Source organism: Leptosomus discolor, chromosome 1 (assembly GCF_034619465.1).
Source record: "Leptosomus discolor isolate bLepDis1 chromosome 1, bLepDis1.hap2, whole genome shotgun sequence".
NCBI classification, from domain to species: domain Eukaryota; kingdom Metazoa; phylum Chordata; class Aves; order Leptosomiformes; family Leptosomidae; genus Leptosomus; species Leptosomus discolor.
In genome coordinates this window covers 124,757,189-124,782,404 of record NC_141391.1, presented here as the reverse complement: position 1 = coordinate 124,782,404, position 25,216 = coordinate 124,757,189, and the positions used below count along the sequence as shown (strand labels likewise).

The following is a 25,216-nucleotide window of genomic DNA, read 5'->3' as shown; positions in this document are numbered from 1 at the left end:
TTCAAAGTCCAGTATGCAACAAACAACAGAATCCATGGCCTGGACCCTCCTCCCCTGGAATCCCAAAGGGAGAGAAGGGCTGAAATCTGTAGGGAGCTACTTTGGTAGACACAGCTGAAGAGGTGACAGGAGCTCAGTCCTCTTCAGTCTGTCAGGACAACTTCTAAGCACCTTGTTTTAGGGATCTCCAGTGCAGTCCACTCAGAAGTAATACAAGTGGGACCATGAATTTTCAGGGATTTCAACAACAACAAAAAAGTACACAATCAGTTCTTGGCTAGGTAACACTTAGAGCAGTCAATACTTCAATCTCTGTGTTGGTAGAAAACAGGCACTTTAGGTATCCATATTGCAAATGCACACTGGTTACCAGCATAAGTATAGAAAACCAGCCAGCCAGTAACAACCCTGAAATAGCTTCAGAGTTTCAGCTTACAAAAACTTAAACTCCTTTTCAAGAAATGGCAGAAAACACAGTAATGCCGGTTGTATGGGGCAGTGTCATTGCCACTGCAGCTGGGAAGCCTGGTTAAGGATGCATCCAAGCTGCTCTTGATAGTTCCAGAATAAGTTACAGTACAGCTCCTTAGTCGACGTTAGTTCCCTTTTCACTGTCAGTCTGCAATTAGATCCCAGTAATTCAAATCACAACTTCTAATCTCCATTTTGGCAAGCTTGTCTCTGAACATGATTGGAATTAAGATATAAGACAACTATGTGTAGAAGCAACTTCCCTCAGGCTCTAGGATACACCAGGTTTATCCAAGTCTTCAGTACTAGCTTCCGATGTTATTTCAACAGGTTTGGGTTTTTTTTTAAATAGCAACAGTACTTGTTTCACTTCAGCTCTCCATCCCTACTGAAGAAAGCTTTTCTCAAACTTCACAAGCAAAGCTTCAACTGTATCAGCCATTTAAAAAAAAGAAAAGAAAAATCCCTTTCACTAAAGGGATCCACCCGCATACACACAGTGACAGGGTGGCCCAGCTTTCCTGGCTGGATTTCCTTTCCCCTGTAATCTTCAGCTCTCAAGATCATACCTCCTTGGGTGACGGAAGCAGTTGGAGGTAAGACTCGTTAATTCCATGCCCCCTCCTCATTTTTTCTTAAAGGCTGAAGTGAGAAGATGACAGGGAGTCAGTCACTAGTATTTCTGCCTAGGGTCAGAGCAAGCTCAAATAAGCACAGAGAGCACCGCTGCAGAGAACACTTTCATCAAAACCTGTTCTTATACATGTCAGAGAGAGATACTTGAAGGTAATATTTATTTTTTCAGTTTACAGGTGATACGTCATTTACAAAAAAAAAAATTACAGACAATGCATCCTCTCAGTGCAGTTTCAAACTAGTTCAAGAACAGGCAAAAGTCTGTGATGATTTGGAATGCTAGTATTCAACAGCACATGCTTTTTTCCCTTAATTGACTGGGTGGGGTAAGGAATGGGGTACAGGTAGGGTGAAGAGGAGAAAATGCCAATGTAAATAAGGCCATGCGAATAAAAACTCCTCAGGAGAGCAGGGCACGTCAGTTGGTCTGACATAATGTTTGTTCTCAGGTAATGGATGCAGGGATTGGAAGTTCCAGAAGACGATTGACACTTGCTATGCGCAGTGCCCTTCGAAGCTGCCAGTACCCTCTACTGCCTTCAATTCTACACCAATGCTATGATTTCAGCTCACCTACTGAGCCTAGCTAAAACAGAATGATTACATCTTTGTCTCCTCTCCACCTTTTGAACTCTCAACTGCAGTTGCTGGGAGAAAGGAAGGTCAAATTGACAATACAAGCTGCTGCTACATGGTGGCACAACTAGAGAACAAGACAGTTTGACCACAGCGTGGTTGGTTTCATTAAAAGATTAAATACATCAGACAGTTCAGCACGAGCAAATCTATGATTTCAGGATGGAAAGCAGCCCAAATTAGCGTGTCATAAATTAAGCTAAATCAGTTAAGTATTTGCATGAGGTTTATCCAGCCAGGGAGAGGCAAGGTCGACTGACTGACTTCCATACCAGGAAGATCAACCCAAAGCAAGAGAGCCCTCTGGAAGTTCCTGGCTAGAGGAAGACGGTTTATACCCAGTACATATTTAACGATTTGCCAATCTGCCATTTGCAGAACAGCTGCTTCCTTTCTACAGTATTTGTAATCTTGGACAAGACGGGGTCTAAAGAACAAGGAAACCAGTACAGACTCTTAAATCCAGTACTTGAAATCTTCGCCTATGCTTTGTTCCTTACCTCACTTAATCCTGCAAAGGGGCTGTTACAAGGAGCGGATCAGAACACAGCAGTCCCTAGGGACTGAAGAGAATTTAGACAGTCTATTAGCTGCTACATTTAAGCAAAAGCGTCAGAGATTACAAAGATTATATGCAAGCACGACCTTACCTTGGCAGCTCTTCTCCCAGCAGTGCTTTCTGTTCTGGAAAGGTCCCTCTGAACAACCCTCCAGAACAATGTCCTGTGACACTCAAGTAAGGACTGCTGCTGCACAGGAACACAGCCTTCCTTCCAGTAAAGCCTACACTGAAACAGCGTTACCCGACCTCTTTCCCCAGCCAAGCTCTTTGCTAGCTCGCCCATATAGTACGCTAGGGCTCTCTGGGGTGAGGATAAGGACTATCAAATTAATTCCCTAATAGCTGCCACAGGGCTATTTCTAAGTTAGTTATGCAGAGGGTGGGAAGGGCTTTAAGGGAAGATTGTGCATGCTTGCATATATTTACAGGGATTCTCTCCATGTCTTCTGACTTAAAAAACACCTCTATTATGAAACAGTTTGAAAATTAATCTTTTTCCTTTTTGCAAAATTAAAATCAACCCTCAAGGATTAATCGCGTATAAAAAAGAAACCTATTTTACAGCACTGACTAGTATTACCTTTAAAATCAACAGGAAAAACCCCACATGCTGTAATATTGTTTGATAAAGCAAAAATCGCCCACAACATAATCACCCAAAATGAACCAGTGTGAAGTTTTTATTTGCATGGCCAAAATATCTTCTTTTTTGTTCCCCTGCAACTTTATTTCCCTTAACACTAAGGTTTCTGTTGCAGAAGGAACAAGATGCAACACTGCATACTTCCTTGAACAACCACTCCCACAACACCTAAACATTTAACAGATGTAGCAAATGACAACACCACGAACGGGAAAAAACTAAGTTCCACCATTCAACATGGTCTGCAACAGCGTCTTTAGGGCTGGCTGAAGTGGGCAACTTCACTTTAGAAGGTCATTTCCTCCTCGTTTCTTTACAGTGTTGGTGGTTTCAATCCGTACTTCTTTGCGACTTCTGTCTGGGCGTAGGCAGCATCACAGAGTGAGTAGAGGTGGGCCATCTCCATTTCAGATTTGGCCAGGTTGATAGCTTTGTTGAACATTTCGATGGCTTTATCCAGATTACCTCTGAAATAAACCAAAAATGTAGTCCAATGAGGACTGGCAAAGCAATCTTTTCATCTCTACAGCACATTTCTTCCTCCAGGCCTTACACTCTCCACTACTGAGTTTAAAAGGACGTTGGGAGGAACCACCATGAGAACTTGCGATGATGATGAGCAAACTGAGAGAAGCTGTTACCAAGCCTAAGCACCTAGGACAGCTGTTCGACAGTCTTCCTTTTGAGAGCCACCACGCTGATAGTGGGGATAAAATGTTCTCCACAGGACACCAAGTTTACTACAACGATAATGCTGGGACAACTAAATGAACTCTCATATCCCTTGAAGAGTTTGTATACTTAAGAGGAAAACTAGCACAGACAAGAGCTCACATTATTTAAATAGAAAACACTTGCAAAATTTCTCATGGCAACAGTTTAATTCTGTCTTTTGATGGCTAGACATGTAAAAAAAAACCCAAAACCCTCAACTATACTCCTATACTTTCAGCTACACCCCAAACTTCTGCACAATTATAACACAATGCACTGTTACGCAATAGTGCATTAGTCTCTCTGCTTTACCCACAAGCTGCGGTCCTGTTGGAATTAAACACAAATCATCAGGCTTGAGAGCATAGCTCAGGATCCTCAGTAGAAACGGTCCACTAAGGTACATTTAAGCACTACATTAGATACACAGGAAGCCTAGTAATGATTAAGGAAGTAGCTTTAAATGCAGAAGGGATGTATTTAAACACACACAAACTCATCTGCATGTTGCCTAATAAGTATGAACTTGGTGAACACGGAAGTTTGTCAGATCATAAAGCAGAATTATGCCACAGAGAAAGGCAGGCTTTACCTAGGAGTTACAGAACAGAAATCAGAACTTTGGGTAAGGGCTAGCCTTGTGCAGCTCTGGGGAGAAGATCTTAAGGAAGACTTAGGATCCATAAGGAAATCTAAAGGTCTACTGTAATTCTGAAAGTAGCTAAGAACTCTTAATGCTGCAATTCAACATTACCTTTGCACTTCAATCGTTCCCATGGTTTCATATGCAAAATCACATTTGTTATCAATTTCAATGGCCTTGCTTATGAGTTCTAACCCTTTGTCTAAATCTTGCTTCCACTGGAGCTGAAGTAAACTAGAAGAGAAAGAAAATTTAGAACAAACTTCACAAACTCCTCTCCCAAAACCCTGATCACATAAGCAAAAAAATAAAAAATCCCAAATGTATTTAATTTCTCACGCAGGATAGACAGTAACTTCATAGCTTTTAAAAAAACCCAAACATATGTGAAAATCACTTTCAATAAGCATTGTTACCAGTTTAATAGCTCTAAAGAAAGGTAAATTCCTCCCAAGAAGACTTGTTACAAGTTTTTTAGGAAAAACTTCAGCACAAAGCTGAAATTAAGATAGGGCTAAAGTGAAAGTCAGAGATACTTCAAGCAGATACTCAGGAATGAACACTAATGAAACTTTCCTGAAACTTATTTACAATTTAGTCAAGAGAAACTGCAGAAATACATTTAACAGCACCAAGATGTTTTCACAAAGCTACTTCTCCTGGCTAAACTTCTAAACACAAACATTCAACTCGGGTTGATTCATCTAAATATGCCAATTGCCCTTGACCAAAAGGACCGCAAACTCAACACATACCCTTTATGAACATAGGTAGTCGCATTGTCTGGCTCAAGGTCAATGCATTTATCATACATTTCATCAGCCTTGCCAAACTGCTGTTGATCAGTTAGTGCCTGCATCAAAAGAGAAACCTGTATGTCACTATGCGACCAAGGCTAATTGCGCTAGGCTAATTCTAATTAAAACCATATTGACGATGTGAGATTGGGTATAGCGCTCTCATCACAGAGCAGATCAGTTACCAGGGTTAAGTTTCTAAATCCGAGGCTTTTTAGAAGAAAGCTGCTAGACTTCAAGTGCACAAATTACTGACCACAGTACCATCTGTAACGGGAGATCCCCAAGCAACATGCTAAGGGCACTGCAAGTAAAAACCATTCTAAAAGTCTGTACCTGCAAGTCTCAACTCCTTCCTTTTCAAATATACTTCTTTCAAAAGGAGATGCATCCATATTGCCTACCTACTTAAAATCAGAACATCTCATGCTTTGTCCTAGAACAGCAGCACATTTTCTTAGAGAAGAAATGACAGTCTCTCTTACAAGTGTACTCTGAACACCTGAACTAAGCTCTGCTTGACCAGTACATGTCATTTGTAGCAGAACAAAGCTGTTACTCCAGTTCCATGCATTCAGCTCCCAAATTACCTACAGAATCTGACGTCCATCAAGTGAGATGTCCCACATGCAGGAATTCAGGGGGAAGTGTATGCCAGACCTCTGGCTCCTCATAACCACCCCTGACACTCATCACTTATATTCTGCTCCACCAATTCCCTGTGTAACTTCCTCTACCCCAGAACACCCATACCCATGAATTCAGGTAGCTTATTAAAGATAGCATGTCTTATCTCAGAACTTATTCTCAATTCTATATATTATTTGAAGAAATGTATGCTATCCAAGATAAAAGGTGCAACAGAATGCAGCATTTTCTTTAAAAGACAGAAAACTGTACCTGAGCATAGAGTGCGTAGCCTTCAGCACACTTTGGAAATTTTTTTATGACATCTTCAAAGCCTTTCATGGCTACTTGCACAGGCAAAGGATTATTTCCTGTATAAGCTTGGCGATACTATTCAAGAAAAAGAGGAGGGGGAAAAAAAAAAAAAAAAGGGAAAAAAATGAACCACCACCACAAAAAGAACAAGCTCATCAGACCTCTACCTGCTTCCCCAAGAGATGCACACGTCATAACAATTACGAGTTCCCAAGGTGACGTGCCTGTACATCCTACCAAATCTGGTTTTAGGCACCTACAATGTGTGGGAGTCTCCTGTAGAGCAGACTTGGAGAAGAGAAAGAGTGAAAGAAGAAAGCCGTAAGGCCTGATAGTTGCCAATACCCTCCCTCTGTTTCAATAACCTAGATTTCCTCCTTGTTCACACCACGCAAACCTGTCCTTAGAAGACTCCTGCATGCAGAGGCATTGCAGTAGCTTGGAATAGTTTGTTTCCAATTTCTTGAGGATGATGGTCTTTCACAACATTAAAGCTTTATTCAAATCAATTTTATGTAATACAATAAGAGTGAATATTTGTGTTCCACTACCACAAAACAGAAAAGATCACCTACTTTTGAATAACAAACATTGCAAAATTAAAGTAGCAAACCCTTACTCCAACTGAAGAAACTGTTGCATTATTTCTGTACCTTGTTATTAAAAGACGTTGAAATGCTTGTTGTCCTACTTTTCCATTAAATCGGAATAAACCAGAGAAACACAGTCTGTTTTCCAGAACGCTTTAAAAAGAAAAAGCACCCAGATAAACACCATCATGCTACCTACCAGAGCGAAACATTTCTGTGCTTGAGCCAAGGCAGAATCGGGTCGCAATCGGATACATTCATCAAAGTCTTCCACAGCCTCTTCGATTTGGTCAAGCAGGATTTTCAACTAGCCAGAATGAAAGAAAATCCTATTTCTGTATTTAATCTGTGCTTCAGACACTTAAGTGATAATTCAGTTAGCATCAGTTACTCATATTGTCTCCAGTTCAGTTTTAGAACTGCCTAGAAACCTACAAACCCCCTGACTAAAAATCACTGCCATAAAATTACAGAGCCACCTGGGAAACTTTGGCTTCATGCACAGAAAGGCACTCTCCATGTGTAGGGATTGGGAACGCTTGCATTTTAGACTGCTGCCATTACTGGTTTAGCATTATGTCCAGTCTCCAAAACCATGACATATTTTCTCAAGTCGCTTTGCCTTGCTGTAGTTAATGCCTGTGGACTAGCTGGATGTTGAAACACTTTGGCTTTCCCAGCTTGCATGTTTCCCAGCTTTTTTGGTTTGTTTTTCGTTTGGTTGGTTGGGTTTTGGGGTTTTTTTTGACATTCTCATTCCTCCACAAGGGTGGAGCTCACATCATCATTCTCTTACTTTACTGTGAAGCTACTGTAAAAGACTAATTTTCAATCTGCAGAAACCTTTCATTCCCTTCAATCAACACGTAATAACCGTTCTTACTTCTGAGCACTAAAGAGATCTACTGATTTCATGGAGAGAGGCACTTGATCCTTGGAAGTCTTCTTTATGAATACAACTCGGCATATCTGTATGTGGTAGCGTTTCCTTTTTCTTCTAGGATCTTTTATGTTACAGTTCAGTGGAAGCAGGCCTCTCTAGGCCTAGAAATTAGTCAAGGACACAGCAGCGTCACAAGCCAGAGAGGGACAAGCTGAACAGATCCAAGTCTAGGCCGCAGTGCTGCAGGTGCCGAGTTATCAGGAACACACGTTACATCCACTGTAACAACGTTTCCTTCTATGCAGACGCCACTCTGCCATATCAGGGCCCCTCGCAGAGCAGCTTGTATCTGCTGTAAGCGTATATAAGCCCTAGTAGCTTTAAGTCAGAGTTCATACCGATAGAGGGCTGAACCTCTGTTGCTTTGCGTTCTTTCCCATAGCTACAGAAATAAACTGCTTCTGCCTGACCTGAACCTGCAAATTAGACTGCCTATTTATTCGGCAACAGTTCCAAATTAGGACTTCATGTTTTTCTGCCACAAACAATATAAAGTATCTCCGATGACGTACTGATCTTTATTTTTCTTTTAGTATATATTAAAATATTCAAGTATTGTGACAAAATCTCTAATGTTTCTTACTTGTCCTCGATGGTGGTAAACATCTGCATTCTGAGGATCAATATCAGCAGCCATGTTAAAGTCTTGAGTGGACAGCACAGGTTGCTGTTGCTGCATATACATACTTCCTCGTTTGATCAGAGCATTAGCTCGGAGCTGTAAAAGAAATCCAAAGAAGCATTAGCCACTCCAACATTCCTCCAGATTTAAGGCTTTGATACAATTAACAGTAAGTTTTTCATTTGATGAGTTTCTCCCACTGACAGACTTCATTCATTCTAAGCAGGAATAAATTTCATATTAACTCTAAATGAATCAACTCCCTTGCTTAAATTCAAATATGTCAGCCTATGCTCCTATCTCAGTGGATTTTCACACCCCCCCCCCCCCAAATCCTTCATAATACAGGTTCCCTATGCTTACACACATACATCAACATTTTTGAGGCAGTTCAATATGCAAGTACAATTAACGTTTTTCTTTTACCTATGAATGGATTTTTCAGACTGAATAAGGCTTCAATTCATTCAACTTCTTCTGTTCTTTAGTTTATACTACTTAGCACATCTGTCTCAAAAATCAACAAACCCTTGAAAAAACATTTTGTCAGGAATAGAAGACAAAACAGTAAATAAACCAGAACACTCCCATCAAAGTATCTGAAAACTTAAAAGAACAACTTCTTGAACTATATTGCAAGTTTACCATGTAAATACTAAGTTTTCTCAATGCAAACCACAATCCAGCTGTGACAGATTCTTACCTTCACATTTGCATCTTCCATGCTGATGACCTGATCTAGGTCTGGTTTGGCAGCATTTGCATTTCCAATAAGTAAGTAGAAAGTAGCTCGCAGAAGCAAAGCTTCTGCCATGTATTTTCCCTTTGCTTCAATTTCTTTTGTGCTTTCACTGATAATTTTGTCATAGTTCTCCTCTTCCATATACTGTTTTGCTCTCAAATAGCCAGAGCTGTAAATGATGCAAGAACAGTTGTATATATACATGTATTCACTGGACACTACAATTTCAATTCAGATTTTTCATTAAATCATAACAAATACTAATTTTTGCTATACTGTGTTACAACACCAGCATAGTAGGTAAAGTTACAAATGTTCCTGGACAGAGCCATCACAGACTGAAAACAACTTAGACAAAGAATGGCCAAATTATATTGGAAATAAAGAAGAAAAATGTTTTAAAGCTCTCCTGTACGTGCAATTTGGTTCGACAAAGACAAAACAACCTTTCAGCCTCAGCTGCTGTAAATTCATAGTTTTCATTAACAAAGAGTTCCTCTTGTCTCCTCCCTTCCAATCCAAAGACTAACTCGCTCTCTTCCTTGGAAACTCTTCTTCAGTATAAAACTTTCCTTTCTCCAGCAGCATCATTCAGCACTCTCCAGTCCTCCCATCTCCTACAATTTCCTATGATACCGTAGTAAACATTCAGCATATCTTCCCAATCTCATTGTCCTTCCTCTGTTTAGTGGATTGAAGCCACCTACAGCTGGGAACTAGCCAGTCACCTTTCATGAAAGTTTCATTTTTAATACAGATCTCATTCACAGGCTCTTTATTACCGCAGGATTTCCCATGCCCAGTACTAGAAAAACAACAGCAAGTTACACTGCACAGAATGTCAAAACTGCTGAACACTTAATTCCAATACCAAACAATTCCCAACTGTACTGTACACTCACTTTTCTTTTACTTCAGAAGCCTCTCCCTCCTTATCCTTATCTTCATCTGATTTCTCACCCTTAAGCAAAGGTTGGGAGATGATATCATCTGTGAAAGAACTGAAGTAGGATTTAATGAACTGTGGTGAGGGCATCAGAGGCTCACGATTCTGAAACAGAGAAATGTAACTTCAAGTCATCAGATGGCAAGATCAGATGGTAAATACGGAAATGGACAAAGAAACGTGACTATCAAAAATTAATTCATGAAAGAACCAATGCATGACTTTCCACTATCTCATTTGATAGTCTGATATTTTTGATTTGACGGTTTGATATTTAGGGATTATTTAAGCTTCAGATCAACCCAATGCCCCTCACCAGTAGAAATAAAGTGAAGATATTCAAGACAGGCAGGAGATAGTATCTTTCTGCATGTGTGGCTGGAAATGAGGGCTCTTGGGATATCTTAAGACATTGGGTAGATGTACTAAAGCAGTACGTGTGCACATAAATCGGGTGAAAAATGCAAGCTGGCAGTTTAAGCATAAGCCTAAATTCACATAGATTCTGAATGGCAATCTGCCCTTTTCTCCAACTTGTCCAAGAGAAGCTGCTCTCTATCATTACAATGAAGACTAAACTAATGAGGCAACACCCTAATTCTATGTGGAGCTTGGCCCAGATACCACACATTTTACTTGAAGTCCCAGAAGTAACACCTCTCAGGTACAAAATCCTTTCTACAGATGAAAAATATTTCTTGCTCAAAATGAACACTGTACACAAGAATTACAATTCCCTCTCTCCTGCAAGAAAAGCCTGAATTTCTCTATTAAGTTCTAGCATAATACTGCCTATTTGAAGCACGCCTACTTTATGATGCTACCACCGCCACACTAATAGCGCAATTTGGTTTTTGCTACCTCGACACCACACATTTATGTGAGTTTCTATAGGAAAGAAATTCAGCATCTCAAAACCAACACAGATTTCAGGTACTTCACCCACCGTCACAAATAACAAGCAAGAATGTTTTGATAACAAGCGAGAATGTTTTAATACCTGTCCCAACCTACAGCCACTTCAAATGACTGCTCCTGGCTACCCCTCTACCTCCATAGTTCTCTTTTCTGCAGTTTCCAAACATTAATGCAAGGACATCCGAGTGCCAACACAGAAAAGTACAAGCACCTATTTACAGAAAGGGAACAGAAACAGCCTGCAACTGAATGTCACAAGTGATCTGCAGTAGTTAGGAGACAAAGGCATATTTTTCAAGACAGAATCAGGCAGTCTGACCGCTAATGAAAAGATGTGACGTCGCACTGCATCATTGTTTCTTAAGCAATGCTGAACATTTGGCTACTGCTGTTCCAACAGAGCCCGTTTCCATTATGTTACAAGTCCAGAAAAGCCCCACGTAGGGCAGCACACCAATTTAGGGTGTCTCCTGAATGTCGTAATCAATTTGATTATTAAAGGGAAACAAATGTTAGAAATAGACCTCTCTTCCCTACTGAGGTTTCAAAAACTTTGGACAGGTCCCAAAGGAAAACATCATGAGTACAATAGCAGCTTTGTACAAAACTGTTCATGTCAATTCTTACACTTCAGCAGATGAAGACAGTGACTGGCTTACAACAATTGACAGAATGCCAACAATCCACATTTCAACAACCAGTGAGGTAAAAATCAGAATTTGTCAGCAAGTCCTACCTTGTATTTCTCTTTGGCCTTTTCTTTTCCAAGGAGTTTAAGAACTTTATCAGCTAATAACATACTTTGCTGGTTTTGGAAGGCTTCTAAAATGCAGACTGCAGTGACATCTAGGAAGCAACATACAGAAGTGAGATTAAAGACAAATTCTGATGGTCACTGGAGTACACTAAAACGTGCCATTGTTACGGTGAGTCACTGCCAAACTAATACATGTCCTGTTCGAGGGTAAAAGCCTCCCTTTCCAGTTTGCTGTATTTACCGTGTTTTACAAAATACAAATTTGTATCCAAAATGATCTCCTTGTGATAAAAGGGCTCCATGACAGTGAATGAAAGAAACTACATTTATTTTTGTCTTTATGCTTTTATCTAGGGACAAACACACTTAAATGAACAGCAAAAACGTACACCTCCAGCAGGCTTTCACCATTTCGAAACTTTGAGGACAGAAATTATGTGCGCATTAAAAGCGCTAACACAGCTTCTCTTCTGGGACCGGTCCTAATTTTCTACTTTTAAAATTCACATTTAGTCCCATCACATCTTGCTTCTTCCTCAGTTTAAGAAATCTTCCCATATTACATCTCAAATTTTTCTGCTCACCTCTGTGACTTTGGAATAGAGCAAGTTTAAGAGAAATAACCTTGCTGGCCTATTTAAAGTGTTAGCCCATATCACATCACTTTCATTCACACAGAGAAACTTCTGCAAATGTTAACTCATTGCTGCCTGAATCATGCTTTGCAGCGTGAACTGTGCTTTTACAGTACATTAACATTATTCTTCTGGATCCTCTAGTTAATGCAATACTATAACTGATTTTTCCTATTTAATTTCCACTTGAACATCAGTGAAGATGAACAGAGTTTGGAATTCAAATTCAAACATTGTATTGTTTGAATACACTTGAAAAGCAAGTGTCTTATCCTGGAGTTTTACTATAGTTTCTATAACCCTACACTGCTATAGGTACTATTATGCCATCATTTATACAGAAACTCCCCGCAAATCTGGCATGGTCAAGAAGCACATTGGAGTCCCCAGGAAAACACACTACACCTAGAAAGAGCGTGAAAGATAGCGTGCAGTAACACCATGCTATATGGCCTTAGGAGACACAGTTTGCCCCGTAAACTAGTGCCCAGACCTGGGTGAAGCAGCAACGTCTTCCCCAATTACACGGCTAGAGATCACTGGAGGGGGTTTTGCTGGTGGTGGTGGGTTTTTTAGGGGGTTGTTTGGTTTTGCTTTCCTCCACTACATGAACATACTCTACTTGCTGGGAATTTACTGGCCATATGTGGTTGGCAGGTAAAAGTATTATATTAGAAGACACTTGTGTATTTCATAAAAAGCAAGTAATTTTCAGATCTGAAAAAACTGCAAGCTAAAAATCAAACACAAATCAAGGCTGAAAATAATTGCTACAAACATTACTGCTACTAAGATTAAAACAGGGGCTACATTTAAAAGCTATTCTACTATGACAGGGACACTTGATCTTTCTTGGGGCTTTTATCATCTGTCAATTTATCACAACTACTCAAGGTTTAGATTTTATTACAGCACTCTGGAAGTGCAGCTGTTAGTCCATTAGTGACTGCAAAGAGCTACACTAAATGACCCAAGTAGTTCTTTTCTAGTCGCTATGGTCTTACAGGGCAGAGAGGCATTCTGCCAGCAGATAAATAGAGAGATACATAGATAGGATTTCCACATCTTATTTACCTTCTAATTTAGTAGACCTTATTCTTAGCTGTTACACATAATGAAACTAATTTAACAGTTAGATTTGCCCGTCAGAGCACTGCCTTATTTTCCGTCCTCCTTTGATAATGAGCACAGATGAAAGTTTCATTGGCCTTTTAACCTTACATCAGCAGGAACGATTTCACTTGATGAAATTTAAATGGATCACTTCGAGCAGTATCCCTTAGTTCTAAAGTGCCCTCAGACAACACGTGATCTGTAGTTCCCCTTCATTTTCATGGCTTCTCAGTCACGACTTCCTGACAGTTCAAAATGTATTCTGTTAGGAATAGCATTTGGAGGGATTTGACACAGTAGTTTCTGCCAAATATATAGTGTTAATACTAAAATAAAGGTTAAACCTGTTTCAATTTTTGTAACAGTTATACATCAGAACAAAATACTACTGAACTGTTTTCCCTTTCATACCTGCCAAATGCATTCAAATGACTGTAATACTCGTTTCTGACCATGTATCTCCACCTGCAAAAACACCTTGGTTTCTGTAGTAGTACCATTTCTCCAAAACAAACAGGGAAGAAAGTTTGTTTACTGTATGGAAGTAACTGGGTTATCCACTCAGCATGTTAGATGAATTCTATTCTAAAATGTAGGGATATTCCTGGAAAAAGAATACCTGGAGCAGCTACAGTAACATCAATTTCTCAGCAGCTATTTCAGACTTAAGCAGATGACCGCTTGAATAATGGAAAAGGTTTCTTCTTACAAGAGAAGAAAATGTATTAGAATTACTGTAGTTATAGGAGTAAAGACAACAACAATCCCAGAATCTACAAAGTGCCTCAGCTAATTCCACTTCGAAGTATACACCAAGAGACACTCACCTTCTAAGCATTCCTTCTTATTGTCTAGCTTCTCGTGAGCCTTTGCGCGTCTGAAGAGAGCTTTTACATATTTAGGATTAAGCTCAACAGCCTTTGTGCAGTCTTGTGCCACTTCTGTCCATTTTTGCTGTGGGCAGAAAAGCCACACAATGAGAGAGGCCCTACTCAGCTGCATTATATTAGCTTTCCACTACCAACTCCAGGGTCATGCCCACCTAACAGGAGCTGCAGTTCCCAGGGTTCTGGTTCTACCTGCTTGCTTCTATTTCTGCAAGTTTCTCAGTAAGAAACTGCCAGGCACCACTGGAAGCCACCTGCACCAGAAGAGCCACAAAACAGAAAAGGAATTCCTACAGAAAATGGACCCAGACAGCTGTACAAAGCACATGGGAGAAGGTAAGGCGTTGATGCGAAGATGCTTGCAGGAGGTTACATTGGGACTGAAAGACTGGTACAAAACAAACAGAAGAAAAAAGATGAAAACATAATGAAAACAAACAAGTTCAACAAAATGCTAAAACAGTTTTTATATTTGTTATTTCAGTTTACTACGCTGTGTAACTACAAAGGGATGATAAATAAACACATAGCAGCGGAGCTGGTCAAGGGTATTAAGAACTAAAAATGCATTTATCTGCCACAACTGATTATCAAAATAGACTTTTCTAGTAACAGAAAAAAAGAGGAACCACATACATTTGGGATTCATTATGGCACGAATTAGTGTTTTAAGTAGTATTTCATTAGACAAGAGATGTTTTACCTCTCCTCTAACTTTCAAGACTAGATTTCTCTAATCACAGTCTCCCCCTTGATACTTCAGACTGTACAAAGAAAATTTTTCCAGTCCTCACCACCTTGACCTCATAAGCAAATCTACTGGTGCCATAATAAACACCACTGGTTGACTTCTAAAAGTAACATCAAGTATACTCTGCTATCAACGTTACTTCCACATGTGCAAAATTTAGGTCTTGGGCTTCAGTAGGATTTCTGTGATTCTTTTTTTTTGTTTGTTTAATTTTTGAAGTAGCATCCTTCCAAAACATTTGGCCTTTCACCTAAAAGTTAAAGAAACACTCTAGTACAGAGAAGCAAAATTAACATATACAAGAAAATATTTCCAGAGGATAAGAAATTAAAACCCTGTCTTACAAGAAAGGGGTAAATAAGAATTACTTAAGATAGACCAAAAATAGTTAACAGAAAACAGTTTCATTTATATGTGGAAAAGTATGATGAACTAGTGAAAAATAGCTGCAAGCAATGGTATCTTGTTGTGAAGGCAGCAGGTATCACCGCCTGGGATCTCTCAGTGTACAAAAGTGACAAAATACACAATTTATAATACAACATTTTAGAATAAATGCATCATTGTATTTAATTTCTTACCAGTTGTTCATAGGCAGCAGCTCTATTTTGATAGAAGGTAGAAAGATCAAGGTTTTTCTCAGGAGGGCACAGGCTGATAGCCTCAGTATAACACTGAATAGCTTGCTCATATTTTCCTGCTTTAAAATACTTGTTTCCTTTGTTCTTGGCTGCTTGGGCTCTATCAAGAGGGCTCTGAAAAACAAAGTGATAGGTCAGTTCAAATAAGAAAAGCATCACCGCACGCAAGCTATGCACTTAAGGGCTAATCTTGAGAGATATAAAATGGATCTGAGTGGTAAACTCTAGCCTAGACTTCTGAAAATCTCACTCCTTCCATCTCCTGGAAAAACTCCATAGATTTTCTTTTGCAAGTATATCAGATAGGAGACAAACTTTTAAAAAGATTTGCTACAATGGTATTAAGCAACGCAGTGCTTTCTCTTTGGAAAGCTAAAGAGGTTTTAATCTTACATGACGTGATCAGAAGAACCAATGAGATAAGTTATTTCTCCAAAGACTAAATATGTGAAGACGACAGAGCCCTCAAAGCAATTCAAATAGGCAAAGTTTCCCACTGAAATACACATAGCCTGTAAGGCCAGAGCTGACTTAGCAGATTACAAATTAAATACGCAAAACACTTTGTGGAAAGACCTTCTGAACAAGATGAATAAAGCCTGCAGGGAAAACAAAGCTGTTTTGCCTTCCATACATTAGACAAATTAACTAACTTTACAGCTAACTCCTCTACAGCTTCATACAACCTTCTTCATCCAACTGCTGATACAAAGTGCTGGACCATCATGGACTGTCAGTCTTAGCAGAGGAAGGAAAACTTTGCTGACTGACTTGTGACCCTGCTAAATGAATCTTTATGTTCCGCACTGCCTGTTGATCACCTGCATTTCTGCAGAAACCAGCAGTGCTACCTGTAACCCCTAGGTTTACAGACCGGTTATCAAATGTTGTGGTTTGTAAGGAATCAACATGCAAAAAGCCTCTCTTCACCAAAGGGGTATGACCTGCATCTAAGAAATACAGAGCTGCAAAAGATCCTAACATCCATCTTCCGGATTTCTGCTCCTCTTTCACAGCCTAGCTTCAAAGATCAACACTTTCGGGCAGTTCAGGCTAACCCGCCAGACCAAAATGAACAGAGGTATGAGCACACATGCCATCCTACCAACCTCTCTGAGGAGGGGAAGAGTACAAACTGGGGGCAGTAAAGCCTTAAACAATAGCTGCAGGATTCACCACGTCTCACCTGTTGAATCACATGCACTGAAGAGATCATCTAGGATTTGCTGGCAATTGTCAACGCGGCACTTTGACCAGGCTTCTCTCCCCTCATCCACCACCAGTGCCAACTTACATCCAGATTGATGCAAGACAAACTTGAAAGCATCTTTGTATTTCATCAGCTTGTTTCCCTTAATGTCTGCTCATTTCATGGCAACCTGATCATTTTTAGCATCTAAACGATTTTTAAACTGAAAACCTGACAGGAACCCGGGAGTTGCTATAAAACCCCTCTTTTAAGTCCTGGTGTCAATCATGGCTTGAGAGAATTTGATAATGGGTACCAGTCTTAGGTCCTACATAAAAATACTCATCCAAATAGAACAAAAGGACAGGCACTCTCCTGAGGAGAGACTTACAAGTGAAACCATATAAGGGAGGGAATTTCTTAAATATCACTACTGCCAGAAGAGCTCTTCTCTCACAGGTCACCACCCACTGGGCTTCAGAAAAATCAATCTGCACCATCTCCATTGTCCACAGAACAAGATAATCTGCATGGCTTTTGGATTTTTTGGGTTTTTATTATTTAAATTCAAATTGCTAAAAGATTATTAACTTCACACCTTTCATACACTGTGTGTAACTCTACAGATACACAAATCAGAACTAGAGTGCAAATATTTTCACTGAGAGCCAAGTAACTGTGTATTTGGTAAGTCATTTCTTTAAAACTTAACCCAAGCCTGAAAAGGTTACATTTACTGCAAGTATGTCCTAATTTTAGCTTCTGACACCACAACGCTTCTCTTTTAACGAAGGGAAGGGTTATGCATATGCAGCAGAAAAACTTACAATACATGAAAGTCAGCTTGAATTTCTCCTTCTGCATTTTCACAGCAAACCACATTAGAAATGTCTTTGTGAAATAATCTACAAAATTCAGTGCTGTTCCAATTTACTTGGTACCAAAAAGAAAAACACAAGATATGGGCCATGCTGTCATATTCACATGTGTGTTCCCAGTATGAAAATTATTTAAGACTGCAGAGATCAAGCCTACAACTAGATTACTACTTTATGATTGCTGCCAATTCCTTTAGCCCAGGGATCTATTACCCCACTATGTGCCGCAGGCTGACCAGTCCATCCGCTCCATCCTATGTGCTTTGACAGCCCTGCACCGCAGTCCCTGCATGAAGACACATGCTAGAGATGAGGACTTATGGATAATATCCAAATGCAATGGCTGCTCCAACGACAGGCGTGGGACAGAAATTGTAACTGGAAGCAAGAAATCTGTAGTCCTGGGGCTGCCACTGGTGCCTTGCTGCTCTTGGGAAGTGCGAAGCCTTCAGACAGGCTGAAGTACATGCAACAGGGACCAAAAACTTTATAGACACTATGGGCATTATGCCACAGGAAAACCCATTAAAATTAGTAACTCCTATCAGAGTAAGCTTTGAATAACAGTAGTAGGACCACAGACCACACAACCAACTACACAGAAGCGAATCACTGAATAGACACTAACTCTATCATTACTCTCTGCCCCACTCATTGCATGATGCAAGAAATTTGGGGGTAGGGAGGCAGGAGTTAAGAGCACAACATGCCATCATGTCACCGTGTAATAAAGTCAGCAGCAATACCCCTGGCAAGAAAGAAATCAACTTTTTTAGTTATTGTTTACATTGCCTTAAGCTAGACTCCTAGCTCTTAGATGGTTTATCTCTGCAACCTCAGTCACACTGTTCTGCTCTAGTCCTCCGTATGCATGCAATACACTGTTGAATGGCCGACTGTATCAGCCCTGTACCATCAATAAACCCATTCTGAGACGGACTTAGATGAAAAAACAGAGTCGCTTAGCATCTCATACCCATGAAAAATAGATCCCACACAGACTACACAGAAATTGTGCATTAAAAATAACAAAACATCGTATTGATGTCTTGAAGCCCAAATGGTGATAAAACACAATGCCAAGTTTTAAACTCAACTCTTTTTTTAAATAATGATCCTGAGATTTATTTTCTTAGCAATCATGAAACTCTTTACCATAGAAAACATAGCAGAAAAAGATGGATTAATTTACAGCTTTGGTATACAACTGATCAATTTATGGAACAAAACAAACAAAACCAAAAATACAGCTTTTATTTTAACTTTTGTGAAATTTTAAAGATATTAAAGAACTCATGTCACATTATATGCTGCAACACCTTTTCGTAATAGCACAAATAAGAATACAAAAATTAATTCTTAACATATGATCAGTTTTTGAAAGAGTTTGTCAAGCCTTAGATGTAACCTTGGCAAAATTTTTAAGGGCTTCTCAGCCCTCCAGTCCTCCTCAACTGCTATACTGAAGATGTACACAAACAAGAAACCAATTATGCAAGTGAATTTCATGTACCTCATGCACAAGTAATCAAAAAACGTCAAACCTTCTTATTCCACTTTCTCGCAAACGTAGTAATTCTAGACATTATTTTCTGATTTCACTGCTTCTCCTCACCTGACCCATTGCCATTCTATGTGGTGCACTGGACATTTTTTGTCCCTAAGGTGAAGGTCCATATAGAGCACAAAAAACTCTCACAGTTTGTCATCTTCTAGTCAAAGAATCCGTGCAACAAGCAAACCAGCTCAATAAAATGAATGGAAGTTCATAATCAATCATCTGCCAAGGCAGTATAAACAAATGGCTCAGAAGTTACCTGCAGTTACAGAAAAAATAACATCTCAGGACCACTTCCAGCAACTATTCACTAACAAGTCATAAAACAGAGTTTAAGCCCAAGGACACTTGTGTACTTGAGAAGCACTCAGTTATCTAGGGAACTAAACAAGCAGATTGCTAACTGTCTGAAGACTAGACAGCACTGACAAAAACTTCCTAACTGCTATTTCAATCTCAGCAAATGTGCTTTCCTCACAAAATGTTCAGAAACTGCATGCAAACAACAGCAGCTTAACAGCAACAGACTGCCAGCTGTGATAATAGTAAAGCTTAGTAACGCCCAGCAATGCCAATGTGGTTAAACTAGCAGTTCAGAACTTCATGTATTTGAGGGAGGTTGCTTTTTAAAGCAGAACAAGAAATTTGCCGCCAGGCAATGATGGCAGTGATTCACAACAGAAGCACGAGCAGTGAGTTTCAGCGTTTTCTTTTGGTTGAAAAGGATTTGCTTGAGCCCTTGTCTGACAGATGACATGGATGGGGACTACTGTTTCAGCCATCTTAATTCTTCAACTTGCCAAAAAAAAAAAAAAAAGGTGCCCCAGTGGAGACTTCTTTTTTCCTCTTCAAGGGCACTCTTAATGAGATCAGGTACCAAAAAACTAGTGTTGTTTCCTGAATACCTACTGTTATCGAATACCTCTTTCCTCTCTTTTTTTTTTGACTAATGCTCATCCCAAGTCTGATCTCAGACCTATACTGAAAGGCATTAATTAACCAAATACAAATGGTTTTAAAATTCTCCTTAGCTCTAAAACCACTATGTCCACATGAGCTTCAGATGTACATTCAGAGCGCAAGCAAGGACGTTTTATAGTTAGAAATAATTAAGCTCAAGTTTACAGTACATTTTGTCAATGTTCTCCACCAGTCACCTCTTTTTAAATGAGTTTGCCATTCACACCTACCACGAATAAGCGAGCTGCACATGACCTGCCAAGGGTCTAACAATTGTTCTGCTATTACACACACATTTAAGTTTTCTACATCTGTCCGTTATAGATGGCATGAAACACAGAAGACTTACCAGAGATCAACAGTGAGATTTCTTAGGCAACAGGTGCACAGTACAACAGAAATGACTTTTTACATACTTTGCTTAGATCAGTTCAGAATAAGTATCAACATAAGCATATCTAGACAAAGGGGTTTAACTCGTTCATATACTGATTTAATGTCACAGCGGTGAGATAGGCAACGTTCAGCAATTGCTATTAAAATAGATACTGGAAAGAAGCCATACTGGTTGGCTGTTGATCCTGGTATGTGGCACCACACAAGCCAGGGAGTTTGGCCGTGTTCACCCGCCGCTGCGCTCAAGCACCATATCCAGCTCAGAGGAAAATGTACAAAGACAGTGAACTGCTGTGGACCCAGACACCTTTGTCTGCAATCCACAATGCCACACGGCTGACTAAAAGATTCAAGAATCTCTGCTCCATGCTTCCTCACATATCAAAACCACAAGGTTAGCCTACGAACTAGCTGAAAGGGTTATGGGTGAGATTTGGACTACCACCTACTTGCAAAAAGAAGTGATTTCAACTTAAGGAGAAAAAAAAAAATACTGAAGCAACTAACATATTGCCTCACTGATTAACCAGTGCTCACTCCTGTCAGACAGGGAGGATATAAACTTGCTAAGAAGTTACCATGGAATAAGTAGAAAAAAAAAAATTCAACTAGGTATTAATTAATGCAATAAACGCAAAGCAGTTTACTTCTTGAACATGTTTAAGTTACGCAACATTCACTACAAACTAAGAGACCACGTAAAAACCAACTGCTGTTACTGAGTAACTAAGACACATTCCACCTAAATTATAAGAAACAATGACAACTTCTCTGATTAACAGCTGCAATTTGACTTCCCAACCTTTGAGTCATCCACAGATGCAGTTTTCTCATCCGCATTTAACTGGTCCAATAATACCAGTTTATTGTACTGTTGAGGAGCTGTGCTTACAGGAGAAGGAATCTCAAAAGTAGTTCCACTTTTCCCGATATAGCACCTATGCTAACAGCTTCTGCCAACACGTCAGTCACGGGCTGCACACTTGGCCAGTGCATCTATGCCAGGAGAATCCTCTAGTGCAGACACAGCCTGGGGAAAAAATGTGAGGCCTCTGCAGCGCGTAAAATAAAAGTTTGAACTTCATGCAAAATAGCAAGAAGTCTAATAAAAAACAACAAAAATTTTAGACCCTACATATTTTCAAAGAACAAACAAAAAAATTCAAGGTCGTGTCTTCAGAAACAGTGAACATAGCATCAAAGGGATACAAAAGTCGATTTATTGAAATGCACCAAAAGTCTGAGTCCTAAGTTACACTTACGAGTAAAAGAATAGTTACCTCACACACACACAGCACTGTTGGCAGCGCATTCATGATTGACCTATGTGTTTTCTAAAAAGACTTCCCTCTTGCGTTTACGCTGTGAAATTAATTACTGGCTCTTACTCATTGTACAGATTTGTATTTGAAATCCAACTGAGTTTAAAAAAATACCCCACCACATTAGAAAGGCAGACCAATCCGATGCAGGTAGTTAACTAAGTAAAGCATCTGTAACGGTTGTATTTTCAATCAAGGGTCTTATCAATAATACACATAACTAACAAAATATGTGTAGAAACAGGAAATCTATGTGGCATCACGGCTTTGGATATGAGGAACAGGAAAGCGATCCTATACACACACATAAGGCAATGAAGGGAACCTGATGCCACGTTAGTTTTCCTGCTGCAGCCATATTTTGACCAGTTAGACAATTATCTCATGTAATCAGGCAAATCTGATACCTTCTTCTACAGCTTTCCTGCGTAATATCTCTCATTTCTTTACAGAATAAGCAATGACACTCTTCAAGGAGCTCTGGATCACACCACTCAACCATATACTTATTCTTAGATGCATAGAGTCTTCCAGTATATAATTTCCGGAGCAATCTGAAAGAGCTAGATACACAACATTTTAAATCAAGTGCTATAGAAAGGTTTTAAATGTTTTAAGTGCTTGCTTCAAGTGCAACTACAGAATGACCATCAACCACTTGACAGTATATACTGCAATTCAGAAGTACAATGAGGAGACCCAGAGTTAACATATAACATCGAAACCACTGCGGCTACACAAAGGTCAGGAGGAGCCTGCAAACCAGAGCTCACACGTAGCAAGCAGACTGCCACAAACATGCCAGATGCTGTTTGCAGACACACGACAAAGTTACCACAGTAAGCAAGGTCTGAATTTGCCCTCTGCACACTACTTGCTCAGTACTGCTGCCCATCAAGGAACAAACCCCTGCATTCAAGCCACTGCCTCCAGGTCCAGCATAGGTTTTGCAGCTCCCTACTCTTCCAGGAATGCCTGAGGGTACCTATGATTCACTAGCTATGGAAGTTGCCACCCCCCTCACCACTCCCATGTGTTCCTGCCACTGCCCGCCCACTCCTGTAACAATAATCTTCATCGCTGAAATGATCAAGGTTAACACCAACCTCTTCCAGTCTTCCGAAGTTGATTTTTTTCTCTCCTGATCATTTCAAGCAGGAAGTTTAAACCGTGGTCTGACAGTTCAGAGTATTTCGGGTGGTACACAAGAACGTGAGAAGAAAATGCAGGACTGTCTTAATGGGATTTTCATATCAAAGCAAATCAGTTTGCCAAATGCACCACTTTAAACATGCTTGTCAATTGTCACCTTATCCCAGGAATACAACTTGATGGGTCACAGTACATCTGTGACCGTAGATGTGCAGAAAGTGCATCTTAGAGGCTTTTTTCCATGCACAGGTATACAAAAGAATCATGGATCTGATCTTGACTCTGATCTTTCATATTGTCCTTCAATTTTTCTATAGGCCTTTTTATCTGAAAATTTTCAGAATAGTAATTCACAACAGGATAAATAGAAGTTCTGAAAGAATATCTATTTAGGTAAACTCGACTCTAAAGCTTCAGTCATTTGAACTGTATGGCTTCTGTATTTTTATGGAAAATATTTATTTTTAAAAAGATTTTGACTGTGTTTTCTTTCCACTCTGCTGTATCCAGCATCTCAGACTTAGCACGCACCAGATCACAAATTTCCTTTTCAAAACACTGCTCCTGCAAGCAACTTACTCACAGATATTCCACACCTCGGCAGCAGAAGTACACTCACCCAACACAGCACGCTCTTAGATCCATACTCACCCAGTTAATGTGCACTTCATGACAAGAGGCGTTCGGTAACATTTCCAAGTACCAGTACAGGGACTGGAACAAACACACACACTCTGAACAACGTCCTACCAACGCCCGGAAGACGAGGAAAGAGCCGGGAACACCAACGCCCGGTAACGAGCACTCCGCGGTTACACGGGCCGACCTCCCTGCTGGTTTACGCTGAGCATAAGAGGACGCCACCCAAGCGCACCCGCTGCACCGCGGCTCCATCCCCTCACACGCGTCCTCTGGGACCTGGACCCCAGAAATCACCTTCTGTACCGGGCCAGGGGCCTGCCCGGCCCTGCATCCCACAGACCGGCGGCCGCACACCCTCCCCCCTCCCCGCTCTAGGCGGTCCCGCTAGCGGCAGGACACCCGTCCCCCACCCCCCCCGGCGGCCTGAGCCCACGAGCTCAGGTCCCGGCACCCCACTCCCGGCGGGGCGGCGGAGACAGGCCCCGTCCCCGCCGTTAAAAGGCGGCCCTTCTCCGCTCCCCTCGCGCGCGGCGGCCGTTAGCCCTCGCCGCTGGGGGAGGGGTCCGCGCCAACCGCCGCCCGCTCGCGCTCACCATCTCCTCGTGGCCGGGCCCATCGGGCTGCCCGCCGCCGCCGCAGGGCCCGGGGCTCGCCCGCCCCTCGGGGGTCTTCCTCTCGTTCGCGCCCTTGCCGCCGCGGCGAGCCGCCCGCCGCCCCCACAGGTAGAACGCGCCGGCGCCCAGCAAAATCGGCGCCCCCAGCACTAACGCCAGCTGCCAGCGGGACAGCCCCGTGCCGCCGCCGCCGCCGCCGCCCGCCGCCTCCACGGGCTTCGAGGCGGCCATGACGCGCTCACACCGCCACCCGGGGGAGCGGAGGGGAGGGAAGGGGTCACCGGACACCCGGGGCACGCCGGGAGGGCACGGGTCGTGCAAGCACTTCCGGCCGCCGCACCGCCTGGCCCAGCCCCGCCACCTGCCGGCGGGGCGGCGCCACCTACTGGAGCGGCGGTGTACCTGCAGGGACACCCCCCCCCCAGCGACGACCCCGTGTGAGGGTGCCCCGAGGCGGTGGGGGTGCGAGGTACAGGGTCCCTCTGGGTTTAAGGAAGTTATTAGCCCAGGCCTAAAAACACTGAGTGCGTCTTTAGGGCCGGATTAATTTTGTGTAGAAGGAGCTTCTGGACTGCTGGCATAACAGGACTGATGCAGAGGTTCTAGGACTTTGTGCTGGAACACTTTGAAGCTAAACTACCCTTGTTATAAATGCCTCCTTTTTTTTTTTTTAGTTATTAATTGAATCTGTCATAAAAATAATTTAATATGCAATGCTGGAATTCTGGAATTTTGTATATATTGTATATACATATGCATTATATGTATGTGTGTCTATGCCTACTTAGCATCCTTACCTGTAGGCAGAGGAAGCTTGTGTTTCTGTCTCCACTTCTTTGTCTGGAGCCCTCGGCTGAGGATGAAGAGGAGTCATCTTTGATACTTTTTTATACTCAGGTAACACTAGTTATCTCAC

The 25,216-nt window shown here is 41.2% G+C and overlaps 1 protein-coding gene across 1 annotated transcript; it reads right to left on the bottom strand.

Annotated features, from left to right (window-relative positions):
* Positions 1-1,248: 1,248 nt before the first annotated feature.
* On the bottom strand, positions 1,249-24,531 carry TOMM70 (translocase of outer mitochondrial membrane 70). The gene is made up of 12 exons (XM_086478155.1): positions 24,280-24,531; positions 15,530-15,703; positions 14,138-14,264; positions 11,542-11,651; positions 9,844-9,992; positions 8,903-9,110; positions 8,161-8,295; positions 6,834-6,941; positions 6,003-6,119; positions 5,061-5,158; positions 4,417-4,539; positions 1,249-3,415 (listed from the first exon to the last, which is right to left on the bottom strand). Exons 1-12 carry the CDS (start codon positions 24,529-24,531, stop codon positions 3,262-3,264), a joined length of 1,755 nt encoding a protein of 584 aa, XP_086334281.1. The 3' UTR covers positions 1,249-3,261.
* Between the last annotated feature and the right edge of the window lie 685 nt (positions 24,532-25,216).

Bases quoted from the DNA above. Each gene is read 5' to 3' on its own strand.
- TOMM70 (XM_086478155.1), bottom strand. From the start codon at position 24,531: ATGGCCGCCTCGAAGCCCGTGGAGGCGGCGGGCGGCGGCGGCGGCGGC. The intron at 9,993-11,541 runs GTAGGACTTGCT...TCTCTGTTTCAG, and splicing joins AGGCCAAAGAGAAATACAAG to AATCGTGAGCCTCTGATGCC. The intron at 5,159-6,002 runs GTACAGTTTTCT...CTTTTGATGCAG, and splicing joins GCTACGCACTCTATGCTCAG to GCACTAACTGATCAACAGCA.